Consider the following 27,053-nt stretch of genomic DNA (forward strand, 5'->3'; position numbering starts at 1 on the left):
TCTCTCTCTCTCTCTCTCTCTCTCTCTCTCTCTCTCTCTCTCTCTCTCTCTCTGATTCTTGTTCACGTGGATCTTCCTTCTTCTGTTTTATTGTTATCTATTTACTTTTCTTGTGATTCTTAATGAGTTTATACATCTATTTATCCCTCTGTCTGTTTTTCCCATTCATTTACCTATTTATTTATTGATATTTTTTTTTTCTGTGCTCCCTTTCATCTTCCATACTGCAGCCTCTCTGTACATATATATGTATATATATATATATATATATATATATATATATATATATATATATATATATATATATATATATATATATATATATATATATATATATATATATATATATATATATATAATCTTTTTTTTTTCTTTTCTTTTTCCGTCTGATTATAGTCTGATTCACCTGTGTAGCTTTTGTGCCTTGAGAATTTGCTTTTGATTAACTATTTATTTATATATTCGCTTTTTTTCTTATTTGTAAGTAAATTTTAACCTCCGACTGGATTTCTTGTTGCTTTATTTTCTTCATTTATTTTTTTTATTTATTTACTAACGCTCTGCCTCTGATATTCATTTAGTGTTATTATTATTTTTTTTTTAATCCTCCTTTTCACATTTTGAAGTATTTTAAATCTTACACCTTTAGTACTCTCATATTTCAATTCTCTATCCTCTTTGGGGCTTTTAGAAAGAAAAGTCAACAGGCTTATGCTTCTAACTTTTTTGTTCTTTTTTTGCATATTATAACTTTTTCGTCGTCCTTCTTTCCTTCCTTTTTTTCTTTTCCTCCATTCATTTTTCTTACATCAGCGTTCTTCCTTTCCTTTCTTTCATTCTTCTTTCCTTCCTTCCTTCCTTCCTTCCTTCCTTCCTTCCTTCCTTCCTTCCTTCCTTCCTTCCTTCCTTTCTTCCTTCCTTCCGTTATTTTCTCCTTTTCTTCCTTTTTTCCTTCCTTTCTTTTTTCCTTCCTCCTTTTTTTCCTTCCTTTATTTTCTACCTTCTTTTCTTCCTTCCTTCCATGCCATTAATACTGGTATGCTTCTTATATTTTCGTGTAAATCCACCACTTCTTCCACCTCCTTTTCCTCCTCCTCCTCCTCCTCCTCCTCCTCCTCCTCCTCCTCCTCCTCCTCCTCCTCCTCATTCTCATCCTACCTTCCTCCCTCACTATCTTGCAGGCGTCAGTCAGTCAATCCCCTTCCATTCCCTCTCCACTCTCCACCACATCCTCGCACACACACCGAGATTGTAGGATATTTTTCTTTCCCTTTTTTGTGAGTGGAAGTGATGGAAGAGAAAGAGAGAGACGTGCGAAATTCTTGGTTGGCTGAGGTGTGAGTCTCTCTCTCTCTCTCTCTCTCTCTCTCTCTCTCTCTCTCTCTCTCTCTCTCTCTCTCTCTCTCTCTCTCTCTCTCTCTCTCTCTCTCTCTCTCTCTCTCTCTCTCTCTCTCTCTCGCTCTGGGTCATGACCACCACATAAATCAAATCTCTCCACATAAATCCACATAAATCACTTGATGTCCTCCACCTATCTGACGTCTGGAGCTCATTGCGTGGCTCTCTCTCTCTCTCTCTCTCTCTCTCTCTCTCTCTCTCTCTCTCTCTCTCTCTCTCTCTCTCTCTCTCTCTCTCTCTCTCTCTCTCTCTCTCCTTTCTTTTCTTTCTTTCTTGCTCTTCTCGTTTTCCTTCTTGTTCTTGTTCATTTTTTTTTCCCCTTTCTAAGCTTTCTTCAATCTTCTTTTCCTCGCTTTGTGCAACTTTGTGTTTTCTTCACTTTCTTCTTTTTTTCCTTCTTCGTCTTTCTCTTTCGCTATTTCTTCATACCTTCGGTTTTCGATTTTCTTTCCTTACACTATGTGATTTTTTTCCAAATCTCTCTCTCTCTCTCTCTCTCTCTCTCTCTCTCTCTCTCTCTCTCTCTCTCTCTCTCTCTCTCTCTCTCTCTCTCTCTCTCTCTCTCTCTCTCTCTCTCTCTCTCTCTCTCGTCTACACCTCCAGTTTTTATTTTGTCCGGCTTTATCATTCTTTTCTCTTTTTTTTCAACCCCTTCCTCCTCCTCCTCCTCCTCCTCCTCCTCCTCCTCCTCCTCCTCCTCCTAGTAAGTAGGTGCAAGGAGGAAGGGTCGATCTAGGGCTTTAGTGGAGGTAAAAGAAGATGATACAGGTAATCATTCTCTCCTAAACCTCTTCTTTCCTCCTCCCATTCTCTCTCTTTCTCTCCCTCTCCTTCTTTTCCTCCCTACCTTTCTCCTTCCTTTATCCTCCATTATTGCTTTCATAGTCACTTTTTATCGTATTGTTCCCTCTCTTTTCTCTCTTATTCTCTTTTTTATGCTATCAGTCACTTCTTTTCTTCTTCCTTTTATTCTTTTTCTCCTTTTGTACTTCTTTTTATCTTCCGTTCTTATTTTTCTACTTTCTGTCTTTTTTTTGTTGTTTTCCTTCTTTCAGTTTTTCTTCTTTCGTCCTTCTTCTTTACTTCTTTTCTAAACTTATTTTCTCCGTGTTGCTCTATTTCCTTTCATTTCTTTTTTTTTCTCCACTCGTCGTTTTCCTCTTGTTTTTTTTTTCATCGTTTGCTGTTTTCCTCAATCATCTTTTGTTTTCCTCTTCTTTTCCCCATTTTCTCTTTATCTCCCCTATTTGCTCTTCTTTCCCTCTTTTCTCATGTCCATTCTCTCTCTTCTTTTCCTTTCTCTCACTACCCATTTTCCCTCGTACCCATTCCTTCTACGTTTTTTTTTTCTTTTGTATTCTTCTTTATTTCCTATATTCTTTTCCTCCCCTCTTTCCTCCTCCTTACTTTTCCTCTTTTCCTCTTTCTCACTCACCTTATGTTACGATGTACCCTCGTCTTCTATCAGTTCTTTTTCCGTTGTGTTCTTCTTTATCACCTCCTTTCCCTACTCCTTTTTCCTCCTCTTATCCTCGTCTCCCTTCCTCCTTCCCCCTTCCCCTCACCTCCCCACTGCCAGGTCGCGGCGAGAGGGAGTAGCGGCAGGTCTCGTTGGAAAGTTAAAGGGGAGGTGGCGCCCAGTACTTGTACCTTGACCTTTCCCATCCACAGCCTTACTTTTACTATATGATTACTCTCTCTCTCTCTCTCTCTCTCTCTCTCTCTCTCTCTCTCTCTCTCTCTCTCTCTCTCTCTCTCTCTCTCTCACAGTAAATCTACCTATCTGTCTGTCTACCTATGTATCCATCTATCAGTCTATTTATTTATCTATCTACCTATCTATCTATCTATCTATCTATCTATTTATCTATGTCTAAACATCTCTCTGTCTACCTCATGTGTTTCTGCAAAAGAAAAACGAGGAGGAATAAAGTAGGAGGAGGAGTGACCCCCCCCCTCTCTCTCTCTCTCTCTCTCTCTCTCTCTCTCTCTCTCTCTCTCTCTCTCTCTCTCTCTGTTCTCCAGTTTTCTCTAGAGGTTCGGAAGATCAGGATTCAGTTGACTATCTGGAAACCGATGGTGGAGGCGAGGAAAGGTGGAGAGCTTGAGGAATAGCGGAGTTGTTAAAAGACGCATGTAAATAAAGGAGAGAAAGTAAATCTATCTTTGGTTTAGGAAGGGTCGAGGGTCAGTGAGAGTAAGGCTTTGGGTATCAGAAGGTGTAGATTAAAGGAGGTGAGAGGGTAGGGAAGAGTTTCAGTTCTCAGGGGGGGAAAAGGGAAAGGAAGGAATAGCGACAGAAGTTAAGGGATGATAGAAGAAGGGACTATAGGAGAGACAGAATGAGGGAGGAAGAACGATTGAGAGCAAATGAATGAGGAGAGATGGGAGACGTGCAGCGAATGTAGAGAGAGAGAGAGAGAGAGAGAGAGAGAGAGAGAGAGAGAGAGAGAGAGAGAGAGAGAGAGAGAGAGAGAGAGAGAGACGTCTATCTGGTGGCAAAGGTGATGCTGCAGAAGATTGAGACTTGTGGAGAGGATTTGAGAATCCTTGGGTATAATCTTCTTTCTTTTCTTTCTCACGATTGCTTCCAAGATGTTGAGAGGAGTGTGTGTGTGTGTGTGTGTGTGTGTGTGTGTGTGTGTGTGTGTGTGTGTGTGTGTGTGTGTGTGTGTGTGTGTGTGTGTGTGTGTGTGTGTGTGTGTGTGTGTGTGTGTGTGTGTGTGTGTGTATGTGTATTTACCTGTTTTCTATGTTGTTTGTTTACATTTACAAACTTAGTGTTGCCCTTCTTTTCCTCGGTTCCTAACTTGTGAATTTTCTATTTTTGGTGTTTTGATGTAGCGTTGCATCTTTTCTCGTCTAAGCATGTGAATCATATTGAGGAAAGTCGTACACAGAGAAAACAAATAGAAAAATAAATTCACTGCCTGCTTGCCTGTCTTACTCGAGTGTACAATTTGTCACAACAATCTGCCACCTAATAACAATTTAGAACCACTTACAAACAAAACTCTCTATGGATAATTATCTCCAATGGTTAAGACCAACTCACGGTAAGGTATATAATCCATCACTGGCTTCCTTGCAACTAAATCAACAAAAATAAGGTTAAAGGCAAGTTTGTGTATCATGATTAGTTGCTCCAAATCTCTCTCGCTTCATGGGATCAAGAAATTAAGCCAATAAAACTGTACTGGTGAGGCCAATGATATCGTTACAACCACACAAAGCACGTTCAAATTAGACACAAACGTTCCGCAAGATGATATCAAACACCTTATTCGTACAAGGAACACAATGGAAGAACAAACTGCAGCAGACTTGATAATCCTTGAGACTGATCTGTAGCACCTTAAAAGTAATTAGTGCACAAAAGTTATAGATAAATCAAAGACCATTAAGAACATGAACATAAGGATATCTGAAACACACCTCAGTCACAGTTGCCACAGAAAACGTAAACACAGGAACAGCCCAAGACAAATAGTAAGACACGGCATCCCGGAACTTTGAAACACGCAAGCATGACACAGAAACTTAAGGCGGAGGAAGAGAAGTAACAAACACTGCTGCTGGAGGGAAGGAAGGAAGGAAGGAAGGGTGTGTAAGTGTTTGGGACAATCTTGTGGGTGAGTGGCATAGGTAGAAATATATCAGAGCAATAAATGAGACAAATAAATAAATAAATAAATGAGAGAAGCTGTACCAGTTATAGTGATGGCGGAGGTAGTGGTGGTGGTGGTGATTAGACAGTAAGAATCTATAAAGAAAATAATGTAAGGATATTGTCTTCTCTTTCATGATGGTGGTGGTGGTGGTGGTGATAGTGGTGGTGTTAGTAGTGTCAGTTGCACTGGTGGGAGTAATAGTTTTGGTGATGAGAGTGGTGGACGAACTAGTGGTGGTGGTGGTGGTGGTGGTTGTAACGTGTGAGGATCTACTCTCTTGGGTTATATTGTTAGTGGTGCTTTAATTTACGTGTGAAATATTCTAACTTACTTCCTTCCTTCTTTCCTTCCTTCATTCCTCGAGTTACTGTTCACTTCCATTTCTGTTCCTTCCTCATTCGCATTCTCTTCCAATTCCTGTTCGTCTTTTTCGACTGCTCTTCTTTTTCTTTGTAATTTGTTGCTGTATTTTTTCGTCATGTTTTCTTGATCGCATTACAAACTGCATTCCTCCTCCTCTCATTCTTTCTATTCTCAGTTTCCTCCTTTTCCTCTTTTTTCATCCACTTGCCTTTCCACTTTCCCTCATCTTTCTTTCCTCTTCCTCTTCTTCCTCTTCTTCCTCCAGTCTGCGGGTGGTGACAACTCGCTGACTCCTCCTCCTTCCTCCTCAAACATTCCTCCATTTATCCTCCGTGATTGGTGGTTGCCCAGACGAGGAGGAGGAGGAGGAGAAGGAGGAGGAGGAAAGAATCTTTGTGTTTCTCTCTCTCTCTCTCTCTCTCTCTCTCTCTCTCTCTCTCTCTCTCTCTCTCTCTCTCTCTCTCTCTCTCTCTCTCTCTCTCTCAGGTTTCATCAGTTCATATTTTTACTCTACTTCGGCCTCCTTTTCACTACAATCTCTCTCTCTCTCTCTCTCTCTCTCTCTCTCTCTCTCTCTCTCTCTCTCTCTCTCTCTCTCTCTCTCTCTCTCTCTCTCTCTCTCTCTCTCTCTCTGGTGTGAGTGAGTTAAGAAGAACGAGATGTTTCCATTTGTAGGAAAATGAGAAGAAGAAAGAAGAGAAGAATATGAAAGAAGATGAGGAGGAAGAGGAGGAGGAGGAGGAGGAGGAGGAGGAGGAGGAGGAGGAGGAGGAGGAGTGGTCGTGCAAGAGAAAGAGGATGAGAAGGAAGAAGAAAGAGACATGAGACAAAGCAAAGTGGTTGTGCAAAATGAGGACGACGACGACGAGGAGGAGGAAGAGGAAGAGGAGGAGGAGAAGGAGGAGGAGAATAGCAATGATCAAAAGGAAGAAAGACTCATGAACAACTCTTCATACAGAGAAAAGAAATGTAAAGTAAAAGAAGTATCATAATAAAAAGGAGAAGAGGACATAAAAATACAGACTTGCTCAACGTGAAGGAGTAAAAACTCTTGAAGAATAAACATCATGAACAGGACTTAAATACGATTACTGTTAAATTTTTGTATCTATTTTTTTCTTATCGTTAATATTCAAAGGTGTATTCTTTTTGTGCCAAGCTTCAGAGTACACACCAAATAATAACTCAACAACAAGACTCAAATATGATTACTGCTATTTTTTTATTTTTATCAACATTTATTTTGTATCGTTAATATCGCGTCGCTTTTGGCAAAACCTCAAATGATTCACCAGATAATTACAAAACATCATCATTGTTAGCATCACAGTCCCGGTCCTGGTATCTTGTATCATTTCACCATCTCTGTTTCCTTCACCACACACAACACGATGATCACCTTTTGCCTCGCGTTATGAGCATCTGCTTTCTGGGAAGAGTTTCTGAATCAAGAAGGAAACCAGATGAAATAAACATGAAGATGAAAACAGAGGAGATCAACAAGGAGGAAGAAGAAAAGGAAGCAGAACTGAGAGAATGTGGAATGAGAAGAGACTCGCTGCACCAAGACATGAGATAAACATTTGAGGGAAGACAAGTGGACATCATGGCGCGGGAAGCTGAGAAGAGAGGCCGTTCTTTTTTTATTCTTTTCCTCAGCCATCCATCGTTAAACCTTGCCCTTCTAGAGAGAGAGAGAGAGAGAGAGAGAGAGAGAGAGAGAGAGAGAGAGAGAGAGAGATGTGGGGGGGTGGAAGGACAGGGGGATGGAAGGGAGAGTATCATAACCCATCCATTACCTGCCTGAAGGGGGAGGAGGGAAGGAAGGAAAGGGACATTATACCCAAGGGCATCTGTAGAGGGAGTGAACTTTAGCGATGTGAGCCCTTAGGAAGCCTCAGGAGGGCTTTGATGTCGCTGATGGTAATGGCAGGACGGGGAGGACGCCATCCAAAGCCTGTAGCAAGACGCCGGCGAAGAGGAGGAAGAGGAGGAGGAGGAGGAAGATCGGGAGTGTGGAAGGGGAAGGAATACATGAGTGACAGAAGTAGATGGGAGTTCGGAATGGTGGGAGGGGAATGAATGTTAAGCCGATGACTGTGTGTGTGTGTGTGTGTGTGTGTGTGTGTGTGTGTGTGTGTGTGTGTGTGTGTGTGTGAAGGGAAGGAAGGGTCATAACTGCCGCGTTCCTTATCTGGTTGTCTGTCTGTCTGTAACGTCTCCATTTATCCTCTCGTCTTAATCTCTTGAGCCACATCAGCTCGCTTTCTCTCGGTTACAGATTAGTGCTTCCTCCTCCTCCTCCTCCTCCTCCTCCTCCTCCTCCTCCTCCTCCTCCTCTTCCTCCTCTTCCATACCCCTTATCTCCTATCCTCCTCCTCCTCCTCCTCCTCCATACCCTCATCTCCTATCTCCTCCTTCTCCCTCCACTTCTCCATCCTCCACCCATCCCTTACCACTACATTCATCTCATATTCTGGGCAAAACCTTCTCCACAAACCTCCTCTTCCTTCTCTCCCTTCTTTCTCCTCAAACCGTTCGCTCTCCACTTCCTTTTTCCCCTCCGCACACTCCCTTTCATGTCCGCTCCTCTCCTTGGCTCTTCTGCCTCTCGTGCTTGTGGTTGATGCCTCAATAAAGTCTCGTTTTGTTATCCAACTTTTGAAGTGAAGCGAAAATCCTATCGCCAAATTCCTTCCAACAAAAATCATCGTGGCTTGTGGCGGAATTTCCCCGTTTTCTTATCCATAATTTTTAGTCCGTTTTCTGTGGAAACTTGTGAGGAGAAGAGAGGAGAGAAAGATAGACAGCAGGGAAAGACGTGGCATGCGAAAATAAATAGATACGCTTAACATATAGATGAATAGGTAAATAGACACTCGTAAGTAAGTTTTGAGTAGGTAAATGTAGATAGATAGGAAGATATGTGGGTAGATAGATGGATAGAAAACAGGTAATAAAACAAGCTTAAAAAAGAGAAGGGAACTGGCATATTCGGAAGGAAACAACTGAGGGTCAAGGACTCTGTGATTCAATCCCGGTTCGAGGCAGTGGAAAATGGTCTCGCTCTCCCGTAAAGTTCGAAGCAAAAAAATTAAATAGGTGAGAGAGAGAGAGAGAGAGAGAGAGAGAGAGAGAGAGAGAGAGAGAGAGAGAGAGAGAGAGAGAGAGAGATCCAAACGAATAAAACAAACATTAATATTTTATTAGAGAGAGAGAGATTAGAGAGAGAGAGAGAGAGAGAGAGAGAGAGAGAGAGAGAGAGAGAGAGAGAGAGAGAGAGAGAGAGAGAGAGAGAGAGAATGTGTGTGCGTGTGAGTTTGCTCGTGATTTTTGCTCTTCATGATAGGAGTTATACATTCAAATAGAAATTCTCTCTCTCTCTCTCTCTCTCTCTCTCTCTCTCTCTCTCTCTCTCTCTCTCTCTCTCTCTCTCTCTCTCTCTCTCTCTCTCTCTCTCCGATTTACGCTGATGGGTATTTGATGGTGAATGTGTTGTAGATTTGTAGAAGAGAAATTAGAAGAGAGAGAGAGAGAGAGAGAGAGAGAGAGAGAGAGAGAGAGAGAGAGAGAGAGAGAGAGAGAGAGAGAGAGAGAGAGAGTTACCTCCTTCATCAATTACTGCAGTAGGAAAAATACCTCACACACTGACATTATTGCTTCAGGAGACACATTAAGAGACAGCACCTCGTTTTCTACCCTCTCCTCCTCCTCCTCGTACTGCGGACACTAAACACAATAGTAATAGTAATGGTAGTAGTTAAAATGGAGGGTTTAGCAGCGTAGAATTATCAGTGGCATCTTTTTTTTTTTTTTTTTATCAATTAATTAGGAGAAAGGAAAAGAAAAGGAGGAAGAGGAGTAAGGATGAGGTGGTGGTGGTGGTAGTGGTGGTTGAGGAGGGAGAGAGGGAGAGGAAGAAGTGGTGGAGATAACGCAATAGCAGTACATCTTCCAGTCGCAATATTGAATGGAAGAGTCTCAGTTTTCATCTCTCTGGAGTGTCTTGTTAGGGTTGAATCCTCTCTTGTGGGGGAAAGTAGTAATTGGGTTCGAATGTATCACGTGCTATATTATGTTGATTTTTTTTTTTTTTTTTTTTATGGAGCAAGAACGTTAATATACTTTGATTATTATTATTATTATTATTATTATTATTATTATTATCATTATTATTATTATTATTATTATTATTATTATTATTATTATTATTATTATTATTTTGTGTAGGGTAGCACTAGATTAGCTTTTGATACTGAAAGTTCAAATTTTTTTTTTCATTTTAGGATAATCATTTCTGTTGTTTTTCCTTATTGAAGCTAATACGAGAGACAAGTGTAAAACGAGTATTTCATTTTATTCTCTCTCTCTCTCTCTCTCTCTCTCTCTCTCTCTCTCTCTCTCTCTCTCTCTCTCTCTCTCTCTCTCTCTCTCTCTCTCTCTCTCTCTCTCTCTCTCTCTCTCTCTCTCTCTCTCTCTCTCTCTCTCTCTCTCTCATATCTTTTACAAAATTGTCACCACTATAAGTTCATCAACGGTACAAAATAAAACTCACTACAAATGCTACAATAATTCCTCTCCGGATGCGTGCTGCAGTGAGTCGCCGATGAGCAGTGCAATGGACAGGAAAGTGAAGCACGCACGTTTAGTGTGCTACTACCAGTACTGGATAAAATAAATATTGTAGAGATCATTAGTTGAGAGAGAGAGAGAGAGAGAGAGAGAGAGAGAGAGAGAGAGAGAGAGAGAGAGAGAGAGAGAGAGAGAGAATCGCTCATTTATGGGAAGCATACATACGTACATAGGAAAGGCAGAATTAATGTTATCAGTTACTAATACTAACAGTAATATTGCCGCCACCACCACCACTACCACCACCACAACTTCTACTACTACTACTACTACTAATGCTGTTTCTGATACTACTACTACTACTGCATAATAGTACACTACTAACATCACCACAATTCCAATCCCAACCACAATAACAACACTGCCATAACTCCTACAACAACAAAAATGGTGGTATACATATAGGAATTTATGGCAGCAGTAAGCAGGTGCGCTGAGGTAAATAGTACCTGTAATCTTGGCAGAGGTGACGTGTGGGTGAATCAGGCGGAGGAACACGAGTAATGCTAGTCTTCAAGTATGTAGTTTCGTGTCAGGTTGCTCTGGGGTTTAAAAGGAACACGGCAACACGCATACCATTCTCTATCCTTGCCATGCTGGGGGGTGGGGAGGGAAAGGAAGGGGCCGAGAATTTGTAACCTTATTTTAGTTTAATTTCCGGGAAGAGAAATGGCGATTACTTTTGAGACGTAAAGAAGGTAGAACGAATTTCCTGCTGCCCCTCCTTCCCCTCCACCACTCGCAGCCACTACCACACAGGCATTAAAGAAGCACACACGCACACGCACGCATACTAATACTGCTTCTTATACTGCTGCTTCTGCTGCTCCACCTACTACTACTACTGCTATTGCTACTGCTACTGCTACTACTAGTACTACTACTACTACTACTACTAATCCTCCTGCTGCTCCTGCTGCTGCTGCTGCTGCTGCTGCTGCTACTACTACTACTACTACTACTACTACTACTACTACTACTACTACTACTACTACTACTGCATAATAGTACACTACTAATACCACTAGTACTGCAGCAGCTCTATAATTTATATTGAAATTACCTCCAATGCCGCTGCTGCTGATACAACAACAACAACAACAACAACAAATATTACTACTGCTACTACCAACTTCTGTTACTACTGCTGCTACTACTACTACTACTACTACTAATAATAATAATAATAATAATAATAATAATAATAATAATAATGATAATAATAATAGTAATTGTACTACTACTACTACTACTACTACTACTACTACTAATAATAATAATAATAATAATAATAATAATAATAATAATAATAATAACAACAATATTAATAATGATAAAACAACAACAACAACAACAACAACAACAACAATAACACTAGAAGAGAGGACTTAGGAATCATCAGAACGTGTTGGAGAGCAGTCATGGTTTCTTCAGGAGTGGAAGGGGCGTGGGTGAGTGCAAGGCAGAAAGGCAGGAAGGCAGGGCCCGCGTGGAAGTGACGGGCGGGCAATAAAGAATAATGGGAATGATGAGTGGGATCAGACGCCACCATATTAATAACCACTGACATCATATTAGTGCCGCAGTATGACATGAAATTAGCAGAAACTCACATTATTCTATCATTAACACGTCACCATCCATACTGCAACAGAAACAGTAACAGCTCATTTGTTTTGTAAAGTGTAATGACGTTTATATTAATATTATGCAGCAGATGTTCAGTGCGGCAGGGCCAGGCATTCCCAGCAGCGCGAGGCGGCGGGTAGTGGAGTATTTTTAGCATAAATATGGTACGTAGTGAAGCAGGATTAGCGTTTGATCCTCTGTTTCATACGAGAGGCCACGGAAGACCTGGGGAAAATCCTTGAAAATTAAAGATAAAAGCGAACCTTGGTTAAGTCAGATGGGATTTTTTTCTCTGTCTCTTAGTTTACCCCAGAGACAAGAAAAATACATAGAAGCGAGATGAGATAGAGGTGTTTTTATTCTGACTCTAATTTATTGCAGAGACAAAATACGAAATAGGCAAAAGGTGAGAAAGAAACCTTTTAATTCTATCTTGACTTCAGTTTGTAAGAGAAAATATGACAATAGATGCTAGAGAGACGGAGACGCTTTCCTCAACAAACCTGCAATCGAAAAATATGCAACTGAAATCACACCGAATATAAGAGATGAACAAACGAATACAGAGAAAAGGGACATTTTACACTAAAAGTTAATCTATTCCAAAGACGAAATATGACAGAGACCAAAAATGGAAGAGGCAACACACACACACACACATACACACACACACACACACACCTATTGTTTACCAGTTTGCCTCTACCGGAAGCACTCGAAGCTCACCTGACCTCCCATAGGTGTTACGAACCTACACACTTTGCAACTAAATGGCCGCCTCTATTCTCCGCGTTGTCTTCAATTACTCTAATTAGGATAGCCGGCGTATGGTTAATTTGCACGGGCCGCCTCAGCCTTGTAATAAGCCGCTGTGTTGGGGAGATTTTTAGCCACATGAGGAAAGCTTGGCGGCTGAGATTGCGAGGCTCTGCGGGACTCTGGTGGTGGCGGTGCTGGTGGCGGTGGTGGTGGTGGTGGTGATGGTGGTGGTGTTTGTTTCCTGAAGTTGCACTATAAAAGGATATTATGCCGCGTGCGTTTCTTTCCCTTCTTTTTTTTTTCTGTCGTGTGTTGATGCGCGTTTTGTGTGTGTGTGTGTGTGTCTGTGTGTGTGTGTGTGTGTGTGTGTGTGTGTGTGTGTGTGTCCAGATTTTTTATTCATTTTTTTTTTTTGTAAGATTAATTAGTTATTTTCATACATATATTCCAAACTCAATTTTTTTATTTCATTACATTTTCACTTTTTTTTTGCGATGAACAAATATTTTTCCTTACATATTAATTATACAACCACACGTGATTTTTTTTTCTTTATATGTCGTATTATCATTTTTCACTTCATTGCACGCATAAATCCATTTTATTTTGTTTTATGATATGATTTCACATTTTTTTCTCTCGCGATCCTACGTGTTTAAAGACTGTGTGTGTGTGTGTGTGTGTGTGTGTGTGTGTGTGTGTGTGTGTGTGTGTGTGTGTGTGTGTGTGTGTGTGTGTGTCATAAGAAGGAGAGGAAGGCAATGGAGATGTGTAGGAGGGGAGTGGAATAGAGAGAGAGAGAGAGAGAGAGAGAGAGAGAGAGAGAGGGAAGGGAGAGGACAGGGGCGGGGGCAGAAGAGAGTGACCTGCAGGAGGGAGCCGCCGTGTCCCTCCACGCCAGAAAGAAAAGCCAGGAAAGTCTCGCTGTGCCTCGTAGAGAAATAGCCCCGTGTGATCTTCCTCCATATTTCTCACGATGGAAAGAATTGGCTCTCTCCCTCTGTATTTCCCTCTCCCTCTCCTCTATCTCCCTCTCCCTCTCTCCCTCTCATCCTTCTTTACGAGCGAACGATGTTTAGATAAAAGGTATTTTCTCCTCCTGTTCTTCTTCTTGTGTTTATTTTACATTCGTTTTGAGCTATGGATAGTGCTGGCGTCATAAACATCGCAACAGTTTAACGTATTGTAACGTGTTGTGTTGCTTCTGGAAATATTCTTCAACACATGGTAAAGAGAAAGAAAGGGCGGCAGAAAAGTCTCGCCGTTGTGTATGGAAAGAATAAGGTTGGTTTTCCAGAATACGTTATCTTTTATCTCCTTTTGGTTAGTGAGTCAGAAGCCAAATTGAAATGCTTTGTTACGATTAGATCCCCATTTGGAAGTGTCTTTAATTAATTCGGGCAGGCAAACTGATTTAACTAACTAACTATGCTCTGATTAAACGACATCATTTGTATTCATTGAGATCCTGATTGTCTGTTTATCTCCACAAAAAAAAGTTACCATGTTATTACCTTGTTTTTTTTCTCTTTCTCTTTTTTCCCTTCTGTTACTGTGTTTTGCGTTTGATTACCTCACAAAAATTCCCTATAATTACCTTTTTATATCATCTCTTTTCCCCCCTTATCTTTTTTTCCCTCCCTCTGGTTGGCAATGGCATGAAATAAGACCGTAACTTGATACCAGCGATAATAAAACTCGAAGCTTCGCGGTGGAAAACTGGCGAGGGCGAAGTGGGGCAGGAGTGAAGCAGGGAGCCGCTGGAGGTCATTTACTTGCACAACGATCCATCTCCCGCAGGTAATGAGCTTCCGTAACCAGGTAGTTGGTCTTGTTTCATCCCTCGACCCGACCAATTACGGGACAGAGGCATCCAGGAACCCCTCATGCTCCCTATCCTCCTCTCCCCAGGTCCTCCTCCTCCTCCTCCTCCTCTCCTCCTCCTCCTCCTCCTCTCCCTTTATCCGTCTGCCTCCCTTTCGATGCCTCTCCGGTCGCTTATATGAGAATTATACAACAGTGACGTCCCCGAATTTGTGAGGTTCCTGTGTTTCTATGGGGAATAATCTAGTTTTGTTCCATCTCCGGTGTCCATTGGGTCCGGTTCGGTTGGTTTCGATTAGTTCGGTTCCGTTCCTGAATAGAATACGAAAGGACGAGGCTGAAGGGAATATGAATTGGACTGTTAAGGAAATGTACTGCTACTGCTGTTAGTTTTTTTTTTTTTTTTGTATCCCTGTGTCTTGGTTGTATTGTTGGTGTGGTGTCTGTATGGAAAGCTCGTTCCGGTGTCTGTTTTTTGTCCTATTTCTTTTCTTGAGAGTGTGAGAGGGCGGGAAGGGGGGGAGTTGAGGAAAGGGAAGATACTGTCTTATTGGTTTGTTTTGATTTGTTTTGGGGCGTGGTGTCTTTGTCCGTCCGTGCCCGTATCCTTTTGTGTGTGTGTGTGTGTGTGTGTGTGTGAAAGAGAGAGAGAGAGAGAAAGAGAGAGAGTTTGTGTGTGTGTGTGTGTGTGTGTATGTTTGTGTGTACAAAACCATGTGTCGCCGCCGTCGTAACGAGAGTGTCGCTGCAGCAGTGCCAACTCGCCCCCGTGTGTGCTGTGCCGTGTGTTGCCTGAGTCTGGTTGTCACCCTGTGTGCCATGGCCCCCACCACCCTGTCATGGCCCTGTGAACCACGCTTGTCAACCTTGCTGGCCGGTTCTTGTTGCCTTCATAGTGCCCGATGGTGTCCTATCCACACAGCAGTACCCCCATGTCCCAATGTCCCCCTGTATGTCCCTATGCATGACCCCAGTAACTTGCAGTGGCCACTTGGTGATCTAACTGAGGTCATGTTTGTATCCGCAGTTCGCGACCTGTGCCGAGGGAAGAAGTGCCACCATGGTGCCCTCTGCGTGCCTTCCGAGGACGGCCGAAGTACCAGGTGTGAGTGCCCCACGGAATGCCGCGTCTATGGAGGCGGCCTGGGCTCCTTACCTGTCTGTGGCTCCGATGGACAGGATTATGACAACGAGTGCCAGCTACGAAGACACGCCTGCAGGAATCAGAAACACCTGGAGGTTAAATTCGCCGGTAAATGCGGTGAGTGAACGTCCTTGTTGTTTACTCTTTTTCGCACGCGGTTAGGTGGAAGAAATATTCCTTCTTTTCTTACACTTTTTACCTTTTCTTTGTTTTTTTTATTGCCAAAGTGGCGAGGTAAACGACCTTACTCATTTACTCCCTTTAATAACCATACACTCATGCACTTTAGGGAAAATATAATCTTTTTTTTTCCATTCCTTTACATTGCATTTGACTTTTTTCCTTTACCTTTTTCTCTCTCTCTTCACCATTTCTTTCTTACCATTTCTTTCTCCACCTTTATCCTTATGGCCTTGGTATTGCCTCCTTCTCTCTCCCTCCCCCACTCCTGCTACCTACCCCCTCTCTCTCCCCTCTCCCTCCCTGTTGCTTCCACCTTTCCCAAGCTCGCGGAGTATAATAATAATAATACACTCACCCATCCTGGCGTGTAATCCTCGGCGGTATTAACACAGCACACACCATGATCCCCCAACCACGGTGTTGTCTAGGAAACACCTTACGTCAGCGAGAAAAAACAAACTAGTGGTGGAAAAAAAAAAAAAACTTTAATATTCCAGGCGACTGTGTAGAGCCAGGAAAGGGAAAATGAGTACGGTCGCAGACGTGTTTTGGTGCCTCAAGTACTAAGCGTGAGGGAGAGAGGTAGAGGCGCGTGAGGGATGGTAATGTCCGACCTGGGTAAGTGAGGGGAAGACGATGCTGAGGGAGAGGAGCGATGAAGGAGACGTGACGAGGGGAAAAAAAGTAGCGATAAGAGAGAAAGGAAAGAGGGTAAAGTACTATTGAAGGAAGACGTGACCGGAAAAAATATTAATGAGGGAAGGAACGTGAGAGGGGAAGTGGTGCCGGTAAAAAGGAATCAAGACGAGGAGAGAAGTGGGAATAGGGGAATTTGCAAAGGAGGTGGGAAGAATAACAGTAGAGGAGGAATATGTAGAAGCAACGAGGAAAGGGAAGTGATGAGAGGAAAGACAGAAATGAGGGGATGAGATGCAATGCAGGAATGACGGAATGGAATTATTTACGTGAGGATATAAGGAGAGAAGAGTCATATAAGTGATTGTCATTATATTGTCGGTGTTTTGTTGTAGACCCAATGAGTGGTATTGTTTAGTTAAGGAAGTAGTAAACTGACGCATACTACTACTGCTACTATTGCTGCTGCTGCTGTTAACTACTACTACTACTACTACTACTACTACTACAATCACTACTATTTACTCCTACTACTACTACTACTACTACTACTACTACAGCTACTACTACTAAGATTCCTCCTCCTCCTCTTCCTCCTCCTCTTCCTTGGTAGACTGTATCTCCTCTCTCTCTCTCTCCTCTCCTCCTCTCTCTCTCTCTCTCTCTCTCTCTCCTCTCTCTCTCTCTCTCTCTCTCTCTCTCTCTCTCTCTCTCTCTCTCTCCTCTCTCTCTCTCTCTCTCTCTCTCAATCCCCCCCTCTCCCGCCGCACGCAGCAGATATCGGGGCCATCTCTCACCTGCTGGGGACGTGATTTGATGACCTGCTGTATACCTGGGGAAGGGTGAGATAGGCTGCCTTCCCTCCAACCCCCCCTCCCCGACACACCTGCCCCCTGTCGCCTGTGTCGGGTGGTCGCTCAAAACCGAGCCAGTGATAGTGGCAGCAGAATATTCCCCCCGGTCAAAGCTGTAAGGGATGAAACAGGCTGCGCTATACGTGATTTTCGGCCTTCAGGAGCGCTGGAAAATGGACACTACACACACACTCGTATATATGCACCAGGGAATCATGTTTTGAAGGAGTCTGGATTTGTATTTGTTGTTTCTCTGGCCAAATGTGTTATTATTGTCTGTCATCATTGTTATCGTCGTCCTCGAGGAGTGTGCAGTGGGCGGTCCCAGGTGCCATAGCAGAGACTGGAGGAAATAGTCAGGGAGGAAATAGTCAGGGAGAAAATAGTCAGACAGAAAGGAAATAACCAGCCAAGGAGGAAATAGTCAGTCAGGGAGGAAATAACCAGTCAGGGAGGAAATAGTCAGTTAGGGAGGAAATAGACACCCAAGGAGGAAATGGTCGTGGTCAGCAGTGAAGTGCACCACACAGCGCCTCGTATTCGTAAGCATTCCGGGTTTTCATTGCTATTATATTCAAAGGCCACAGACATGAGTAGCCATTTAGTCGCGCTTTGGCGTTATTCTTCTCCCATTATTGGTGCAGAATCCTTGTCAAACCCCATATGAAGATGCGATCCCATATGAAAAGGGGAAACGCCAACAAAGGAAGAAGAAGAAGAGGAAAAAAGAAGAAGAAGAAGAAGAAAAAAAAAAAAAAGAAGGATCGACGTCAACTATCACAAGAATCATGAAAACATTTAAATGTAACACTTTTTTTTTTCTTTTTTTATGAATAGAGATATGACGTCGAGACATTACGAGGACGTCGAGACATTACGAATCCTGTCCAGCAAGTCAGTTCCACGCTATTTAGTCTCATTTTTTTTCCATATAACCATACAAAACAAATATCAAGCCAAATATTACCCGATTAAACTGTCCAAACATGTCAATTTGTAAAGGGTTCAAGAGACACATGAGTTCAGGTATATAATCTAATTCCCCTTGATCGTCTTTCAACAGAAATTACAGCAAATGTACCAATAAAGGAACATTATAAGAACAAACAGCAGCAGATCTGTTGGCCCATACGAGGATATTGGTGGCAAGCTACACTGTCCGGTATGAAGTAAATGTAAGAGAGTAAAGGCGAAAGCTTCTCCTTTGTGTTCCTTTGTGATTAGTAATTTCCAGCCGTGAGCCTCACGTATCGAAACAGGAAACGAGACTATTTGCATGTGATGAGTCTCGGGGTCTCGGGGACTCGTCAGGCCTCGACAAGACAGGTAATCACGTGCAAATTGAACCCACCTGGAAATCAATACTTCCGTAAAAAAAGAATAATAAAAAAAGAAGTGTAGTACGTGCACAAACTTATCTCTTTTGTACCGCCTGAAATGAAATTAATGCAAGTATGTATAGTCACGCTAAAGTAGGATTAGGTTAAATGAGCAGGATTACATGTAGAATTAAGAGCAGGAATCCACACATGATACCCACCTACGCACGTGTCCTCCCATCCTATCCCCGCCCACCCCTCCCTGCTGCCTCCCACCCGTTCATCCCTCATCCCTGCCCTACCTGACCCTCCCATCCTCATTTACCGACCATTACATTACACAAGCTTGCTCCTAGCCTCCATATCTCTTCCAGTGCACCACACCCCACGCCTCACTCCTCTCTTTCTGCTACTACACCATAACAGTTCTTCCCACGAGCACCAGGAGGCCTCGTGCCCAGATCCTTTACCTGTCCACGCCAGGTAAATCTAGACAGGTGGGTGTAGTTAGGTGAAATATAAGAGGCAGCGAATAATTTTGGAGGAAGGGGTGAAGATTATAGAAGATTAAGGGTGATGTCAAGAGAGTTGGTAATAATGCTAGTAATGTGAGTGAGTTAAGTGAAGGGCAAGGAAATTAATGGAGTGAGATGCTGTAGAGTTCAAAGGATTATGTAAGTGAGTGAAATACAGAGTTGGAAGGAAGCGTTTACCACCCTCCTTCTGATTAGGTTATGGAATCCTGACTTGTATTAATCCTGTGAGTGCCAAGGCTTCTCCTCAACCTCGCAAATTTTTTGAGAGGATAATTCTGGAATCCACCATTGACAGCAAGAGGCGTCACCGAGTGGTTCAAACCTTTCATTGTTTTCCGTATTATTTTTGGTCATTTACGTCATCCAGAATCCCTCGAATGAAATAATATATATCATATCGTCATTAGCGGTCAAAAAATTATGAACGTGTTAGTGAATTAAAGCGATGGAGCTCGTGCAATGAAATGAAAATTAAGCGGGATGTTACAATTTAAGTTATCACAACGAGGCGGCTTGGTTTAAAGTTCTGAGGAGTGTGTTCTCCAAGCAGCAGACTGCGTAATGATTGGAAATACACACACACGCACACACACACACACACACACACACACACACACACACACACACACACACACACACACACACACACACACACACACACACACACACACAGGAATAACGCATGCATACGTCTTCAGGAAAGTCTAATGTGTGTTATTGAAATTTATTCCTTAATATAAACTTACAAAAGAAGCTGAATGTGACAAGAAAATTCAAGAAAATACTCACTCATCTTGATGAAGAGGAAGAATGACTTCGATATTATAATAAAAATAATCCAAAACATGCGAAAGCTTTGAAAATACTGATATATCTTCGGAATCCGCCATCATGTTTCAAGATTTACGACGTACATAACAAGAGTTGACTCAGAGATGCACCAAAATAAGTAAACAGTGAGAGAAAATAATAAAAAGAAAAAAAAAAGATACTAGATAAAAAAAAAATATGTAACATTTTTACAATAAGAAAACACACCACTAACATATACTAAACACACACACACACACACACACACACACACACACACACACACACACACACACAGAAAAAAAAAAGGCAAAACATAACAGAAAATTATAGAAAACCCTCGTAATAAGGAAATCCAGCATCGTATTTTCAAGATACAAGGATTGACTTTAGTGTGAATGTGCTCGTACGCAAAGTCATAAAGCTGAGGTGAGTGAGTGAATGAGGGTTACCTGTCACACCTTATGAGTGAGGAGGTGAGTTAGTGCAGTGTGTGTGCGGAATGTAATTTGTGAGCGAGGTGAGGTGCAGCAGCAGGCGGGTGTCGGCGAGGAGTCGGGGGAAGCTCAAACAGATGCACGAACGGATGGCTGCTCCTGATAAATTATGCGAGTGAATATACTCCAGTTCGGGCACCAGTAAGTTATGGATGGGTGGGGAGCGCATGGCAAAACTTACGTGTATGTTATAGATTGCATGACTCGTCTCCTGAAGGGTCATGTGTAATTCATGCGTTTTGGACAAGGATGTAACAGCGCATGCATAATGTAGAGGGAAGGAAATGACAAAAAGTGAAAGAGGAGAGATGATGGATGGCGGGTTTAGGACATAAATGGAGTAAAAGATGTACGTATAGCATAACACGTTTACCAAAGCAGAGAGAGAGAGAGAGAGAGAGAGAGAGAGAAAGAGACAGACAGACAGACAGACAGACAGACAGACAGACAGACAGACAGACAGACAGACAGACAGACAGACAGACAGAGAGAGAGAGAGAGAGGGGATGGAGTCAAAGGGAAAGTTCGTGATGTATTCAGGACAAGAAGGCTCTGATAACGTGCTGCAAATTACGTAATTCATGGCATTCGCAGAACCTCCAAAATAATTAACTACAAACACATCCCAGCAAACACAGCCACAGACATCACAGTCAGCCCTGAGCCAGCTTGGTGTGTAGCTGTGTATGACTGATTCACGCGATAGTAAGCTTTTATAACGCAGTCTTACGGAAAAAAGCTTTAGATACACGACGAAGGCAGACGAAATAATGTAATGCAGTCATGACTATCGCTATAATGACAAAATAAAACACTTTCGGCGTTATTTACCGCTATTATTAAGTGTGTAACATTCCCTAGTGGCTAACATAAACATACCCGTACGTGGCTTTGAATCCCGGTCATCCTAATCCTTGCCTTCATGGTGTACTTGACGATAATGTGAGAGAGAACATTTTTCTGGTGGTAGTAAAGGATTACAGACAGGGGGCGGATGAGACCCGTCAGAAGTGAAGCAGACGAAGGAGGTGACGGTTCCTGGTGATGAGGCAACACCAAGGCTCAGACGTTCCTGCGAGGCAAGATGAGGAAAAATAGAGCAAAAAAGTGTTAAAGCTGAATTTGACAGGAGTGACTTGTATTTACGGGACGACTCAAGATGGTAAATTACACTAGCTTGAAACAGATAGATAGAATAGTACATTAGCTTTTAACAGATAGATACGCAGTCTATTAATTAAGCAGAGGATTATGACGTTATAGTGAGAAAAAATAGTATATAATTGAAATTACATGAATAAGTTATATAAAAAAAAAAAGAGGAATAATCCTAGTTGAACATTATGATCAAATACAACAGATGTAAGGTAAACCCTGGAACTCATCGCCTGCTTCTACATTTCCTTCTTTTTATGATAAACTCTTTCAAGAGGAAGGCTTCAAGACACTTTGCCTCTAATTTTGGACGATTGTTTCTGACTCTTTGGAGACTTGCACCTCAATGGGCCTCTTCATTTTTGCTTTTCTTTTTTATTATTTTGTTGCCTTTGGTCGGTGCCCCTCCTAAAGGAAAAAGGAATAAAGATGCATATTTTTCTACGCATTAATCTGACAAGTATGTAAAAATATCAGGTACAGGGAAAAAAAAATGTTGGCTGCTCGAAAACTAAAGTGTGTTTCTTGAAGTCACGGGCATTTCTTGCGGAGGAAAGTGTAGTCTTTGAGTTGTTGGTATAGGTTTGGAGCCCCAGACCTCTGAACGGCTGCGCAGCCCTCCACCCGCCCCGCCACCGCACATTCTGTCCAGTTAGGCGTCCCATCACAGGCCTGTCGTTGTTAATTCCCGGTTTTGATGACTAATTTAAGCCCATCAGACTACAATTCTAGCCGTACCCTTCTCTCTCTCTCTCTCTCTCTCTCTCTCTCTCTCTCTCTCTCTCTCTCTCTCTCTCTCTCTCTCTCTCTCTCTCTCTCTCTCTCTCTCTCTCTCCGCAGTTGCTTTGTTATATACCTATATATTTCTACCTACACTCCACAGCCATATTATTTTACTTTTCTTATGCCGAAATACAACCAAATTATTACTTTATTCACTCAACTTTTTCCTCCTCCTCCTCCTCCTCCTCCCATTAAATTTAACAGATTATTCCCCCTTTACAGCTCAGTACATTGTCACTTTACTGCTGTCAGACTTTCTCCTTTCACTAACGTTTCTTGTCAGTGAGAGCAGCATCTTAGGGACATTCAGTGACCAGCTATAATACCAGGGATGCTCAGTGTTGCAGTGAGTAGCTGAAGAAAAGTAGGGGTCAGAAAGAGAAGGCAGGTATGAATGAATAGCCAATGTTGTCTCAGGTGGAGTCGATAACAGACTAAGAGGTGGACGAAAAATGTTTAGTTGGGAATATAAAATAGGATCTATAGTTGATATATAAAAGTAGGAAAAGAGTGGAGAAAGAAACAGGAGAGGATGAAAATCTGTGATGAGTGTATAAGAGAGAGACAGAGACAAGTATACAACCAAGACCAGATAGAAAATGAGAAAAGAAAAGCGTCAGGAGTGAGACAACACCGTCAATTTAAGGACACGCAGAGAGAGAGAGAGAGAGAGAGAAAAAAAATCAGGTGAGACAAAATGACAAGTACAAAATATTCTTACACGGAAGGAACGCGGCTGTGAAATGCTTATAACGAGCGAGTAAAGAGGTGAAGGAAGGGGAATTAAGGCCGGTAGTGGTGTCCAGGTGGAGTCAGCGCTTGGTGTCCTGTATTTGGCGCTTGTTCGACGCCGTGCCATCGTCCCTAATAGACCATTAACCCGCGTGCCTCCTGCGGCGTTAATCTGTACCTGTGGTAGTCTTGTTCCTCGCCGTCTCCTTCGTTGGGAGGGACTATAATTGTTGTCCTGAAGGCGGAAAACAGAGAGAGAGAGAGAGAGAGAGAGAGAGAGAGAGAGAGAGAGAGAGAGAGAGAACTGAACTAGGAAGGGAATATTTTGTTCAGGAAAAATACGTGGACTGATTAGTTTGGGAAAGGCGATCAGTTAAAGGTCAGAGAGAGAGAGAGAGAGAGAGAGGAATGGGGGGCGTCCGTAACACAACAGCCCTCACAGGTCCCACACGACTCATTACTCACACTCGATAGCACACGCCAAGAGGGAGAGGCGCCCATAAATAATTGAGGAAAGGAAACACACACACACACACACACACACACACACACACACACACACACACACACACACACACGAGCAGGAACTAAGTACAAACCAGGTGACAGGTGTGGCAGGTGAGTGGCAAGAGGAACAAGGTGAGGCTAAGTTTGATTAGTTCAAGTTAGGTCAGGTGATGTTGAATTAGGCAAGGTTAATTTCTCTCAAGTGCGTCCCCGTCTCCCCGACAACAACTTTCAGGTTCAGGCGCAGTGGTTTAAAATGAGGCAGTGGCAGTGTGCTTTACCCATTAGCTCGGCCTTTCATCGTGTGGCTTTATTGGACGAGGAACAGTGAGGTGGCCTGAGGTGCGTGCGTGTCCCTCGTATATAATCATGCTTGCCCTCTGCACCAGGTTCATATGGATCCTACCTACATTTCCCCGCACAAGTATACAGACTGCGCACCGCCGCCCCCCCCTAAGTGAAGTCTACGACGCATATGCATGAGAATGTAAGAAAATAATACTGAACGTTCGTAGCAGAGACAGAGTGGGAGGGGGTAGGGCGGGGAATCGCTGGAGGGACTGCAGTGGCATTGGTGAGGCTCCTTGTTCCTTGTTAACCCAATTTGACGTGAGTCGCAGAATTACCTTCGTGGTGAGGCGGCCGTCCATGGCTGAGTATGGCTGGGAGGCGCTGCGCCACGCCACCTTTGATAACTCGCTTGTGAGGGCCACACTAAGCCCCGAGGAACATTACATAAAACCGAAATCTAACGCAAATTGAACTTAGCCAAGCATAACAACCTCCTTTGGCGGAAATACCCTGCACCTCTCCCTCCTGAACCCTCTTAGCCTTGTCCTGTGGTCTCCTCCTTTACCGGCGCTACCCTGCCATGTCCCCTCTCTTCCCCTCCTCATTCCTCCCAGAGGTGTCCGCATAGTCCCCGTTCCTCTTCCTCTCCCCAATCCTCGCAGTGTCCTCGAGGAGAGAAGCAGTGGCAGTCGAGAAACTCCTGTAATCCTGAACCAAGTCACCTGAGGCCCGCAGCGTCAGAGAGGGACGTCAAACTTGATTCACGTCGCTCAAGGACTCAGCTAGTCCTGTCCACAGTGATAGAGGTGCCGCTCGAAACCCTCTCATCCATTAAACTTTACATACTCTATTTTAAGGGTGCCTCACCCTTCTATATAAATAGATAAGCTTGATAATACATAGGAGGAAATGTTATGCTTTAACGTGAAGGATACATGGGATGACAATAGCGACTGTCTGCCGCCGTCTTGGATAGAATGTCTTTGTTTTTACCTTCTAATCTGCTCGTCTCCTTGTGTCTTTGTTTATGGTGAAGCTCTTGTGAGAGCATGTGTGGGAAGCGTGGACAAAATTATTTCCCAGTACATGGTAACGATAGAACTTTGAGGAGTGCTTAGCGTGTTATGCATGAGCCACGAGGTTTTTTTTTTTTTTTTTTTTTTTTTTGTCATTCTTACAGGGTCTGATTTCCAGTGTTAGATTTAAAGTCTGACTTGTCTCTCAAAGTTTTCCTTTCACACTGGTCAGCGTGCTACTGAGCAGGAGGATGATAGTTCATACTGCTATAAGGGTCCTCTTTTTTGAGATTCGAAACTCCACAACATATGGTTTCGAATGGATGCTCCGAAAATATTCGAGGATTCATAATCAGTTCGTGTACCGGTTCTGAACTCCCTCCAGTCTCCATAATCAATTAATATGAATACGTAATTATTTTGTTATCAGCATCTATGAATCTCAGGCTAAGAGAGGAAACCAAACCAAACCAATTACCGAGTACTGAATTTATCTTCTATCAAATCTTGTCACTTTTAAAGTGTCTGTGATGTAAGATTTTTCCCGATATTGAAGATGTCACGTTTGAAGTGTGTGTGTGTGTGTGTGTGTTTGAGCAGTGGGTAGTGACGTCACAGCTACACTATTCTTCATCTGTTCGAATCTGTATGGGCGTTATTATGCAGACTTCGCCATCACAGTCAAGAATAAACGCCTTAATTAAATACAATTAGCAATGTACCGTAATGCCAGTAATTACGGCGGAGTGTGAAACAAACTGCCAAAATATCGTACTGATCTAAATGTTTGTTTGGAAGATATTTGAGAAAAAAACGAAGCCTCACCGCCTCTGAAACGCTTGGTAAGTGCTTCGAAACTTGAACATCTTAATAGAACCATTGGCTCCTGCTGTGGACAGAGTGTACTGTATAATCCTCTTTCGGGAGTGTTATGGAACCCTCGTGTATTATTGAAGTAAGTACCTGAACGTCTTGTGAGGTAATGGTATGTGTGTTGCGTAAATGTGTTGTGTGAATAGCCGTGAGTCATGAAAGGGCGTGTGCCGCTTATGTAGGGAGTGTGCGTAAATTATGAAAGTCTGTGCTGGCTAGGTCATCTCTGTGTGTGTGTATGTGTGTGTGTGTGTGAGTGTGTGTGTTCTTGTCTGTCTCTGTCGTGAGCGGATGTTGAATAAGTAAATAGGAAGAGTTTTCTTGGAGTGACTGTGTTGGACGAGCTGTGCGGAGTGAAAAGCCGTGTCGTGTTAAGGAAATCCTAGACTTGGATCCTGTTTTGTGTGTCGAGTGGAAATGCGTGGCACTGCGGGAAAGAACTGTCGTGGAGAGGATGTTAAGTTGGACCTGCCTGTGTTTGCAATTTTAGACATTACCCTCTCTCTCTCTCTCTCTCTCTCTCCTCTCTCTCTCTCTCTCTCTCTCTCTCTCTCTCTCTCTCTCTCTCTCTCTCTCTCTCTCAGTGAGTTCGATTGTGTGCACCCATTGGGGGAACTCGTGTATTTACGTGTGTTATTCGAAAGTGCAATAAAATCAGGTGTTGACTAGGAGCTGCCAGACAGAAAGCACATCCATTGAGCGTAACATCAAATAGAAATCACTTAAATTTGAAACCAGTATCAAATAGGAAAGGCTTTTAGTGCAGACAACAAACAGACGGGTAGAAACACATCAGCCAGAAATATCATATAGAATTCCTGTCTAGTAGGAACCACAAAGTAAAAACCACATCATCCAGGAACCAAATACGAACCACATCATGTAAACAAATAGAGATCACAGGTACTAGTAGTAGCCACGAACGAATCAAATAGAAACCCCATGTATTAGAAACCAGACGCTAAGTTCATAAGCTCATGTCGACTAAGATCCAGTGGGAGGCGAATACATACACAAGCCCTTCGGCAAGCCTCGTGCTGCCTACAAGACCCTCCCCGGGGCAAGTCTACAAAACCACTGTGCCTCAGATAACGAATTCAATCCCCCCTCTCTCCTCCTCCTTCATCACACACACAAACACACACACACACACAGTCAAGCCTTTCTCCTGTTCTAAAAGCAGGTCTTCCTCCTCCTCCTCCTCCTCCTCTGCCGCCGTGCCTGGAGGCGTGAGCTGCCCTTCGCTGCGCTCGGAAAGAGAATGAGTAAATGGCTCGCCACAATCTTTTACGAGAAATTCTCTTTTCCTTCTTCTTTTTTCTTTTTTTTTCTTCTTTTTTTTCCTTCAATACCGCGACCTTGTGCAGCGCGTCTCGGGAGATGCACGTGAGGTCATGAAACCAGAGAAAGAGAGAGAGAGAGAGAGAGAGAGAGAGAGAGA

General features: G+C 42.9%; 1 protein-coding gene across 6 annotated transcripts in view; it reads left to right on the forward strand.

The window, feature by feature from the left end:
- The window catches only part of LOC135105832 (agrin-like), a 136,079-nt gene that overhangs the window by 64,235 nt on the left and 44,791 nt on the right, over window positions 1–27,053 (forward strand). For 5 of the 6 annotated variants that reach the window (XM_064014440.1, XM_064014435.1, XM_064014436.1 and 2 more), the window contains exon 3: window positions 15,304–15,537. In XM_064014440.1, the coding sequence (XP_063870510.1) occupies window positions 15,304–15,537 (234 nt within the window). Of the gene's footprint in view, window positions 1–15,303; window positions 15,538–25,614; window positions 25,695–27,053 lie in introns of those variants that run through there. The other variant, XM_064014439.1, reaches the window with a different exon arrangement.

The sequence above is a fragment of the Scylla paramamosain genome, chromosome 12, assembly GCF_035594125.1.
Source record: "Scylla paramamosain isolate STU-SP2022 chromosome 12, ASM3559412v1, whole genome shotgun sequence".
NCBI lineage: Eukaryota > Metazoa > Arthropoda > Malacostraca > Decapoda > Portunidae > Scylla > Scylla paramamosain.